Source organism: Coccinella septempunctata, chromosome 8 (assembly GCF_907165205.1).
Source record: "Coccinella septempunctata chromosome 8, icCocSept1.1, whole genome shotgun sequence".
Classification (NCBI taxonomy): Eukaryota; Metazoa; Arthropoda; class Insecta; order Coleoptera; family Coccinellidae; genus Coccinella; species Coccinella septempunctata.
This window is the reverse complement of record NC_058196.1, coordinates 30,540,803-30,551,417: the sequence shown is the minus strand read 5'-3', so window position 1 is coordinate 30,551,417 and position 10,615 is coordinate 30,540,803. Positions and strand designations below refer to the sequence as shown.

Below are 10,615 nucleotides of genomic sequence, written 5' to 3'. Positions count from 1 at the left end.
TAAAAATAACATTTTTTTATGGTTTTTCAACAGCCTGTATCTTTCAAACCGAGCCGATTCGGAAAAAATGGCAAATAAAAAAAAGTGTTTCTTTTGACCTCTAGAATCTGCTGTTAAATTATTAGTACGAGTCAAAGACTCACCCTGTATATTCATTTATAGAAATTTGGCTGAATCAAAATTGAATCACGTACACTTTCAAACTCAAATTTTCCCTTTCATCAAACAAGCACGTTTGTTTTTGTAAAATATCCAAAAGTTAAAGGATAATTTCGGCAGTCTGACAACGACGTTTCCTTCCGATAAGTGACGTCGCTTCGTCGCCAAAACGAATAAACTATACCCATTAAATCGTATCGTTCTCGAATTTCCGCAAAAATTCGATAACCCCACACCCACGCACACACACAAACGGCGAACTTATCAAAGGGAAAACGTATAGAGAGAAAGCCCGAAAAACCAGTTCAGTTACGCCTTGTTACCGAAGCCCGGGCATTTAAAACGGGGCGAAATCTACTTAGTTCTGAATAGTAGGACGCTTATGAAAGCGAACGTAACGCAATTAGAACCGGCGGAAAAGAGAACTGTTGCAGATAATGGAAAATTATAAGCGGCAACGGGCGCAAAGATAATAAAATAATATACTAACATTGTACGGCTGCCAAATGGTGCCAACCGGTTATGGGCTGGTGGTGAAACAGCGCCGGGGCGGGGGTGCGGGTGCTGGTGGAGGGGGACACGTCGCAGCCTGCCCTGATGACGGGGGCGAAGGCGCTCTTCTCCTTGTCCGACGTTTCGGACTTGACGGTGGTCGTGGTATCGTTGTTGTTATTGTTGTTGTTGTTGCTGGTGTAGTGAAGGCCGAAATGGTAGTGACCCGCTTCAGTTGAGACTAAAATAACAAAATTCAAAAGGGAACAATTAGACTGATTTCGAGAACATTCGCAGTTTTACGAGGTTGCGGGGTTCGAAACTGAAGATGACACCCTTAAACCACGTTGCAAATCAACACACCCTCACCAGAAGAGTGTTGATATCGACAACAGGTCAAAACTAAAACGTCTCTCCACAGAAACACACCATTAGGAAGACAAAATCAGTTAGGTTAGGTTGGGTTGCGTTATATTAGGTTAAGTTGGGGTGGGTTGAGTCCCCGTACAATGGTCATCACCTTGTCGTGGTGTACGAGCTTAAGTAGTTGTCAGGAATCTTAAGACTTGTTCTTGAGAGGAGCCACGAAACCAAGAAGAAGTTACTATGCCTCTCTTAGTCTCTCGAATCCACGTAGTCGAGGCAGACCCAAAGAGTAATGTGAGTCCTTCAAAACAAGAAGTAACTATGACTCATTTGCCCCCTCTGCGAACTCGAGGTAGACCCAAAGAGTAACGTTAGTACTTTACCCAAAGCCGGGTTGGAAGTAACTATGACTCACTTGTCCCCTGGAGTCTATGGACCCTGGGCTGACCCAAAGAGTAATGTTAGTACTTCACACCACAATATCCCGAACCCAAACTCCTTCCAAATCCAAGGCTCTTGTCAAAGCGTGCGTTTAGAGTTTGACATCTTTGCTACCTAACCTAGGCTGACCTAACCTAGGCTGACCAACCCTAGGCTGACCTAACCTAGGCTGACCTAACAGAGGCTGACCTAACTTAGGCTAACCTAACCTAACCTAACCTAGGCAGAAAAGACAAAAAAAACGCCAGAGTCAGAGCTAGCAAGAAAAGGCTTATTACGATTAAGGAGTGTCTCGGTTAACTATGGCTACCTTGGCCCCCTGAGTCCACGGACAAGTAGTAGACCAAAGAAGCAAAATTAGTACCACATACCATTAACTTCAATGGTAAGGTTAGGTTGCATTGAGCTAAGTTAGGTTAGGTTCGTTTAGGTTAGGTTAGTGATTGATCGATTGAGGAATTCTACTCTTCTGCTACGAATTTTGTTCTCTAAGTGATCAGATCCTTCTGTTAGTTTTTTCTGATACTCTTGCTCGATCAGTATCTGGGGTCGACAAATCTTACGATGTCTGAAAGAGTCTTGGCTGTCGCATGGTGAGAATTACTCAGCAGGTGGCAGCTACAAGAGCTTCTTGGTGTAATACGTGTAGACTGTTGCATTTTCACTGTTGAAAGCTGCCTTGTTTCGTTCCAAAGGGTTAAACACTAGCTGAAGTTAACCCTGATGCTCCTTTCGCATGTTCATCCACCTCCAATACCATTAGATATTGGAGTCCATAGGAATGTCATGCTGTTTTTTTTTGCAAGTTAGGTAGTATTAAGGTATTCCTCAGTCAGCAGTAAACCCGGGCTGTATTGAATGTTCTTTTAGAGGTACTTTTGATTGAACATACACCAACGTTATTGGATGACTTTTGAGCGACCCATTGGGGGTTTTTTTTTTCAAGAAGAATCAGGGTGCAGTCACTGGTAGCTTCAGTATAGGTTTTCAACACTCAACATTCTTCTTCAAGCGATCTATCCCCTTTGGTCAAGAGTTTGGATGTGAAAATATCCGAAATATATGGTAACATTACATTTCCCCTGTTCAAAATCGATTCTCTACCAACTATTCTAGCGAGCAAGTGAAAATGGCAGAGATTTACGAAAATGGGATATACTTACTGGGTACGGAATTGAAGATCCCAGTGGACGGGGATCCTGGCAGCATGTTGGAGGTGTTCAGCGGCGTACTAGTGGGCGTGGATCCTCCATAGGCGCCGTTCACGAACGAGCCACCGTTGGACGAGTGTGGTGTGGAAGCACTAGAGCAATAACCACCCCCCCTAGGCGACACGCTGCTACTCTGTGCCCTTCCGTACTCGTCTAAAAGAAAAACCCTACCGATCAGAAAACCACCAATCAGTACTCATCGAAAATCGACACAGGGATATTTCGATTTAACTCATGCACATGCTCCATCAACTACTTGTTTTTGGTTTCAGTAGACCATCTAGATACGAGTTTTATACATCATGCAAATTTTGTGCTGATAGGTTCAAAATCTGGCTACAAAGAGCTTCCAGCTTCCTAACCTGACCTGACGGAGGTACAAGAACACAAAGTTGATATTCATTTTGGAATTGGAGATTTGAAATTTATGTTAGAAGTGCCAAAAGAACCTTTTGCTAAACTACAACAACTAGAACTAAAGCTTGCAGACGACAGTGTCGAAAAAGAAGGATAAGCACCTTCAGTCCACTGACCGTTTCCACTCTCCTGAACGCTGACAGCCAATTGTCCTGCATACGCGTTAAACGTGGCCGATGACATCCCATTATTCGCCATGGATGGAGATCTGGGACCGCCAAGGGTCAGTTGGTTATTCCTCGGCATAGAATATAAGGCTTCCGCGAGATCTGCAGCCCTCTTAAGGATGATTTCCTGAAAAGAAACGAAGAAGGTCAAGAAATATTCTTGAAATACTTTCAACACCCTGATTAGTTGGAAAATTACCTTAGGAAGTTTCTCAGGATCGCCTGGATGCCTTGGTATAAGTTTCTGGAGCCTCTGGAAGCCGTAGTCTATCGTAGGTTCGTTCAGAGCTGTGAAAGGACACAAAAGTCAATATCTGTCGCTCACCATGACTTCTTAGTGGTACTTACATACGTATACGAAACGACCTGGTGCGCCTTTACAAAACTGCTTCGACTTGTAGGACAGTGTCACTTCGACAACTCCAGGTATATGTCTTGGTGGCGTTTGGACCCTTATGGCATGCGGCGTTATCAACTGGTGAAGATTGAAGTGGATGAGTATCGATAATTGGAACTTATTGAAATGAATACTCACCTCGCTCCATACCAACATCGTTCCGAAGACTACTTGAAGGCCGTCGAAAAAGTTGTCGCCGACAATGATGACGGTGGATCCTCCCGCTGTCCAACCCTCGCTCGGGCTTATGGCCTTTATACAGGGTGTCGCTACGGGGAGAGGCGGGTACAGTCCTGGAAATTGACCTAAACATATGATGTATCTCGCTTATGCACTCGAGGATTTGAAATGCAAATTGGAATAAGTGTGAAGTACAATTAATCGTTGGTCAGATCGAAGCCTTGGAAGAACTGGCAAGATAGTAAAATCTGTTCAGAATTACATCATAATTGATAAGCGGATGAAAGGAAGAACAAGTTGACAACTATATGCCAGCATTCCTGAACCTGCAAGTCGCTTTCAAGTAAATATAAGTGGAGGCTCTTTTTCTTTGTAAGACTCAAACAGGTTCTTGATTTTTGGAGTTCGGAATTCAAGGTTTCTTGGAAATTTTGGGCTCGAATCAAAACTGCGCAGCTCTTCAAGAAAAACATGAACCCAACCATAGTAACTTTGTGATGGTGGGCACCTGTCTCTCGAGATGATTCCTAATGTCACCATTCATTCATTGCTGTATCCCGTTGCCGAGAATAAATTTACAAAAAGACTCAAAAACAAAACTATCGATGTGATCAAACTCATAATTTCTTAGGGCTACTTGCGACTGTATGCCCTCCTGTGACTGAAGAGACCCACACAGATCCTTCCACACTCCGGGCATGGATAGTCACCAACGAGATCTGGCCGCCGCTGTATTCTTCTCGAGTCTCCATTATAACTGAAGAACAAAGACCCCCACTGTGGTCTGTCTAACTCTAGTTGTTCCCAGTTATGATTGGCATCAACTGAATTTTAGGGATTGATGCAGTATATCCTTAAACTGCTCATACTGAACTCCTGATTTCCGAGCTCCCTCTGTGTATTCGCCATACAGAGCTATTTTGGAGAGTCTTGTGTCTTGCATCCTCAGAATGTGGCCGCTCCATCTGAGTCGAACCCTCGTTACTCGACTCTCAATTGTTATACAACTCGCGCGTTGCAAGACTTCTGCATTTGAAACTTTGTGGGACCATCTGATGTGCATTATTTGTCTTAGACGACGTTGTAGCGTTTGTTCAAGCTGTTTAATATGTCGCCAGTAGGGCGTTTAGCTTTCGCTTCCGTAAAGAAGCGTTAGGAGGACCACTGCTTTTTGAACAGCTGTCTTGGTCTTCAGATTGAGGTCGTGATTTTGAAACACTCTGTACTTTGGCTTCCAGAATGCCCGTGATGCCGAAGTGATACGGTTGTGCATTTCCGTGTCCTGGTTAGCCCTAGTATTTATGAAGCTTCCCAAGTATTTGAACTGCTCGACCTGTTCTGGAGTTTCATCCTCCAGGCTGATATCAGTTTGAAGGCTTTCTGGCGGACTCACCAGGATTCTGGTTTTGTCGATATTGAGTTTAAGGCCTAAAGCTTCGTATATATGTTTATAGGTGTCCAACATTATATGTAGATCCTCTGAGCTGAGAAGTGCGATGAGTTCCAATTAAAGTCAAAAACTAACATTACCCTCAAATTCTGTTATAATGCTTTGTAAACAGCTCTCTTGGTCTTCAGATTGAGGTTGTGATTTTGAAACACTGTATCCTTTAGCTTCCAGAATGGCCTTGATGCCGAATTGAGACGGTTGTGTATTTCCGTAATCCGTGTCCAGGTTAGCCTTAGTATTTATGGAGCTTCACTTCTGATATATTTGATCATTATCATCATCATATTTGATAAGATTAACCGTATACCCATTTCAGATCGGCAGTTTTAATATACTGGCTTCGCCACAGATCATCATCGACAGAAGTCAATTTAGCCTTGATCATAGAGCAGGGTGAGTTATATGTCTCATTGTGACACTGGTTCGAGTCATAGAACCAGATGAACGATTTTTGGCCCCTGTCATTATACAAAACAATGGATTACTAGTTTTTTCAACGGAAGAAGTTCGAAAAATCATCAAAAACCACCCCCTGCGAAACGAGAGCCGAGCCATAGGACGAATCTCCCCAAAACGGCGTATATACGTCCCCTCACAAATCATTTCCGGCCTAGTTGTTATTCGGCTCCAGTCCTTGCTCAGCGTCGTCTTTGCCGCACCGGCGGGGACGCCGTTCCGCCGCCGCGACGTCCAAAGTCGGTTTGGCGTCGTAAAAAAGGTCTCGTTTGTATGCGGGGGCGCGCGGCGTATCCGAAACTTCGCGAAATTGGTTCCCGATTCAGTTCAGTGGAGTAAGGAGGAAGGGGCTCGGAGAGGGTAGGGAGGGGGAGAAGCGTAACTCGATGACTAGCCGGTTCTTTCTCCATTCACCGACTCCATTTTACCCCGTTTCGGGGGGATACGACGTGGCCGGTAAGGGTGTCGCGGCGGGACGGATTTATCGCGGGACTTGTCGTACGGTAAGTCCGGTGCGCGCTGTGAAATGCAGCGAGTCGTTTACTGACACAATAATTGGATTTTGAGTCTTGTTTGGAACTCCGCCTGCAGTGGGTGCTGGGCGGATTGAGTAGTCCAGCGAATACTGTTGCCGGTCCCAAGCCCGGATAAAGGAGGAGGGTTGTCAGGTGAGGCTAGCAACCTGCCGGACGTAAAAAAATAATACATGCTCACAGATCCAACAATGAGCCTCGGAACAGGACGGATGCAACGATGACGAACCCTGCTAGAAACTGGAATACGAAAACTGAAAACAAACTGAACAAGAAGCAGAAATGGAGGAAAAACATAATTCGAACAGCTTGCTGGAACATAATGTCGTGGAATACCAAAGGGAGCGAAATACTTTTAGAGATGGAACAGCACAAAATAGATATATGTGCGTTGTCAGAAACCAAGCGCAAAGGTAAGGGAACCATAAGAACACCAAACTACGTGCTAATATATAGCGGTGTCGATAAACACAAAAGAGCCACAGCCGGAGTGGGGCTACTTATAGCCGAAAAATACGAACACCTAATACAAGACATACACTACGTAAATGAAAGAATCCTTAGAGTATCACTGATGATAGGAACAGAAAATCTCAACCTTATCAGTGTGTATGCCCCAGACATTGGTAAGAGCAAAGAAGAAACAGAGACATTTTACGAAAATCTAGAAACCGAGCTAAGAAACATACCAACAAATGAAAAACTACTGATTATGGGTGATCTAAATGCCAGAATCGGGAATAGTGTACTACCTGGAGTAAAATACAAATTTAACGAGGACTACATCAACGAGAACGGGGAAGCGTTAATAGATCTGTGTGCACGTTATAATATGAGAATTAACAACACCTTTTTTAAACACAAGCCCCAACACAAAATTACATGGCAGAACACTAGAGGCCAAAACTCAACCATAGACTATATAATATCGAACAGGGCCATACATCCAACCCAAATATTGGACACAAAAAGCCTGACATCAGCTAATATAGGATCCGACCACTTTTTGGTCATTTGTAAGCTGAGGATTACCATTCAGAAGAAGAAGGTACCAGATTCAACAAAAAAGGAGAAAATAAACATAGAGTCCATCAGAGACCCAACAACTAAGGCACTATACCAAGCCCGACTATCTCAAAAAATAGAATCAAACACCATCACGGAACAGGACGACACAGAGAGGTGCTGGGAAAAGATAAAAACAAACATTACCGACGCAGCTTTTGAGGCTCTGGGTGTGAGAAAGGTTGGAGCTAATAAAAATTATAAAAACAAGCAATGGTATACACCAGAAGTAAAAGCTCTGGCTAGAGAAAAACGCGAAGCATACTTGAGATATAGAAACAACCAAATACCAGAAGAAAAATATCATTACATTCAAACAAGAAACTGGGTTAACGCAGAAATCAGAAACATAAAACGTAACTACTGGGAAAAGTTTACCTGCGATATGGAGCATGACTTGTATGGAGCTCAAAGGAAGGTGTGGGGAATGTTGAAGAGAAGGAAACTGGACATCGTGGAATATGCACAGACACAACAAATTGATGAGTCCCGCTGGAAAACCTATTTTGAACAACTGTACACAGATAACCCCGAAGAGAAAGATAAGAAACACAGTGAAGAAGGAAGTGGAGAAAACGAAGAATGTCCCGTAATAACCGAAGAAATGACTACAGAAATGGCAAAAAAGATTAAGAACAGAAAATCGCCAGGGCTAGATAATATACCGAATGAGCTGTTGAAATACGGAGGTCAAAAATTGATCGTGGAACTTACAAAACTCTTCAACAAGATATTAACATCCAAAAAAGTCCCTAAAGAATGGAAAAAGAGCATAACCATTCCTATATTCAAAAAAGGGGACAAGAAATCACCAGAAAACTATAGAGGCATAACCCTACTAAGCTCAGTAATGAAACTTTTCACAAAGATCATAGAAGCAATAATAAGCGAGCATGTGAACATATCAGAGGAACAGCAAGGGTTCAGGAAAAATCGGTCGACTATAGATGCTATTTTCATAGTTAGGCAAGTAGTGGAAAAGGCTATAGAATACGGAAAGCCCGCATACATGTGCTTTATAGATCTCACCAAAGCGTTCGATAGGGTAAGATTAAGTGACGTAGTGGATATCCTTGGAAAGAAACAGGTGCCGAAAACAATAATAGATATCATAAGACAACTTAATCACAATACATCTACCCACATATTAGTTAATCAAAACCTAACAAAGGAAATAAAAACGCCAACAGGAATTCGACAAGGAGATTCTTTGAGCCCCCAGCTTTTTAATCAAATAATGGACGAAATAATAAATCAAGTTAAAAGTACAAAAGGAGGATATGCGCTTACAACGGGCATAATCAAGATTATCTGTTTTGCCGATGACGCCCTGATTATAGCAGAGAACGAAGACGATTTGCAACGGCTCCTGAACGCATTCTATGTAAAAGCTAAAAACCTCAACATGCAAATATCCATCACAAAAACCAAAACCCTCGTCGTTTCCAAAGAACCAGTGAGATGCAAACTTTCTCTGGAAAATAAAATCATTGAACAAGTTATGTCATTCGACTACCTAGGCATACAAATTACTTCAAGCCAAAATAGAACAAATGAAGTGAATGGACAAGCGACTAAAGCCAGCAGAATATCAGGTGCACTACGGGACATCATCTGGAATAATACGTTTATGAATAAAAAGGCTAAAGTAAGGATATACAAAACTTGTGTTAGACCGGTATTAACATACGCTATAGAAACAAGAGCTGACAACAAAAAAACTAAAAATATCATTCGAACAACTGAAATGAAAATACTAAGAAACATCTCAGGCTACACACTAAGAGATAGGAAAAGAAACACTGACATAAGGCACGAATGTCAAGTAGAAGACATTGTCAGGTGGGGACGTAAGCGTAGAAGAGCTTGGAATGATCACGTGGACAGGATGACTACGGGAAGACTAGCAAAAATCGCTAGGGATGGTACACCACGGACACGACGCCCCTTAGGAAGACCCCCAAAGAGATGGATGGATTCGTGGTCATCAATGTCTCAAGAGAACTGAGAGTTGGAAAACACAGGCCTAAGGCCTATGATATGTGGAAGAAGAAGAAGAAGAAGAAGAAGAAGTTTGGAATGAAATCTGTGTCAAATTTGTTGATTACCTAGGTAAACAAGGAAATCCTCACCTTCTGATGGATCCATTCTTTTCGCCCTCCTTCCGTGTTTGGAGTTGTTGTGTACGAACATGTTGTCGGAAATTGCTAGGAGTGGTCCATCTACTGACACTTGAGTTGCTATGACAACCTGAAAAAAACAAAGCTCAATCAATTTGTCACCTTTGTAAAATCATGAATGATCAGAGAAACCGTATACGTGCAGCTCAGAAAATTTTGAAATTTGAAATAAGTCCGAGATAAAAAAAAACATAGCACGTTTGCCGATATGAATGTTAGATCGAATGGTCGATCGGCTGAGTTAGCAAAAGAGCACTCCATCGAGAAAGACTACATTCTGACCACAGGTTCGGTCTCATCTGACATCATCAGAGCAACACAACTTCAACGTCGACGAAAATGACAATTGATGGCCCCTACAGTCGACGCGACGTCTGATGCAACTGTGGTGTATTAATACACCTTAACGCCATCTGACAGGGAACAAAATCCAGCTCTATCCTCCTTCTGAACTCTCAGAGTTAAGATGACAGGATGTCATCATCATCATTATTGCTGTATCCCGTTACCAGGGATCAAACTACAAAAAGACTCAAAAACAAAACAATCGGTGAGATCAAACTTATAATTTCTTAGGGCTACTGGCGACTGTGTGCCCTCCTGTGACTGTAGAGACCCAACTGTGACCTACAGATCCTTCCACACACCGGGCATGGATAATCACCAACCAGATCTGGCCGCCGCTGTATTCTTCTCGAGTCTCCATTATAACTGTGGACCAAAGACCTCCACTGTGATCTGTCTAACGCTAGTTGTTCCCAGTTATGATTGGCATTAACTGATTTTAGGGATTGATGCAGTATATCCTTAAATCGCTCATACTGGCCTCCTGGTTTCCGAGCTCCCTCTGTGAATTTGCCATCTAGAGCTTTTAGGGGAGTCTTGTGTCTTGCATCCTCAGAATGTGGTCGTTCTATCTGAGTCAGGCCCTCGTTACTTGAGTCTCAATTGTTATACAACTCGCGAGCTGCTAGACTTCTGCATTTTAAACCTTCTGGAACCCTCTGTTGTGCATTATTTGTCTTAGATGACGTTGTTGCGTTTGTTCAAGCTGTTTAATATGTCGCATGTAGGGCGTCCAGCTTTCGCTTCCGTAAAGAA

At 42.8% G+C, this 10,615-nt stretch overlaps 1 protein-coding gene across 6 annotated transcripts in view; it reads right to left on the bottom strand.

Annotated features, from left to right (window-relative positions):
- Positions 1-629: 629 nt before the first annotated feature.
- LOC123319288 (transcription factor collier) overlaps positions 630-10,615 on the bottom strand; it is a 99,626-nt gene continuing 89,640 nt past the window's right edge. For 3 of the 6 annotated variants that reach the window (XM_044906162.1, XM_044906167.1, XM_044906166.1), the window contains exons 9-15: positions 9,443-9,584; positions 3,789-3,955; positions 3,602-3,728; positions 3,453-3,541; positions 3,188-3,380; positions 2,622-2,822; positions 630-892 (exon numbers count right to left, since the gene is read on the bottom strand). In XM_044906162.1, coding sequence (XP_044762097.1) covers positions 645-892; positions 2,622-2,822; positions 3,188-3,380; positions 3,453-3,541; positions 3,602-3,728; positions 3,789-3,955; positions 9,443-9,584 — 1,167 coding nt within the window. In that variant the 3' untranslated portion in view covers positions 630-644. The remainder of the gene's footprint in view (positions 893-2,621; positions 2,823-3,187; positions 3,381-3,452; positions 3,542-3,601; positions 3,729-3,788; positions 3,956-9,442; positions 9,585-10,615) is intronic. The other 3 variants (XM_044906163.1, XM_044906165.1, XM_044906164.1) reach the window with 3 other exon arrangements.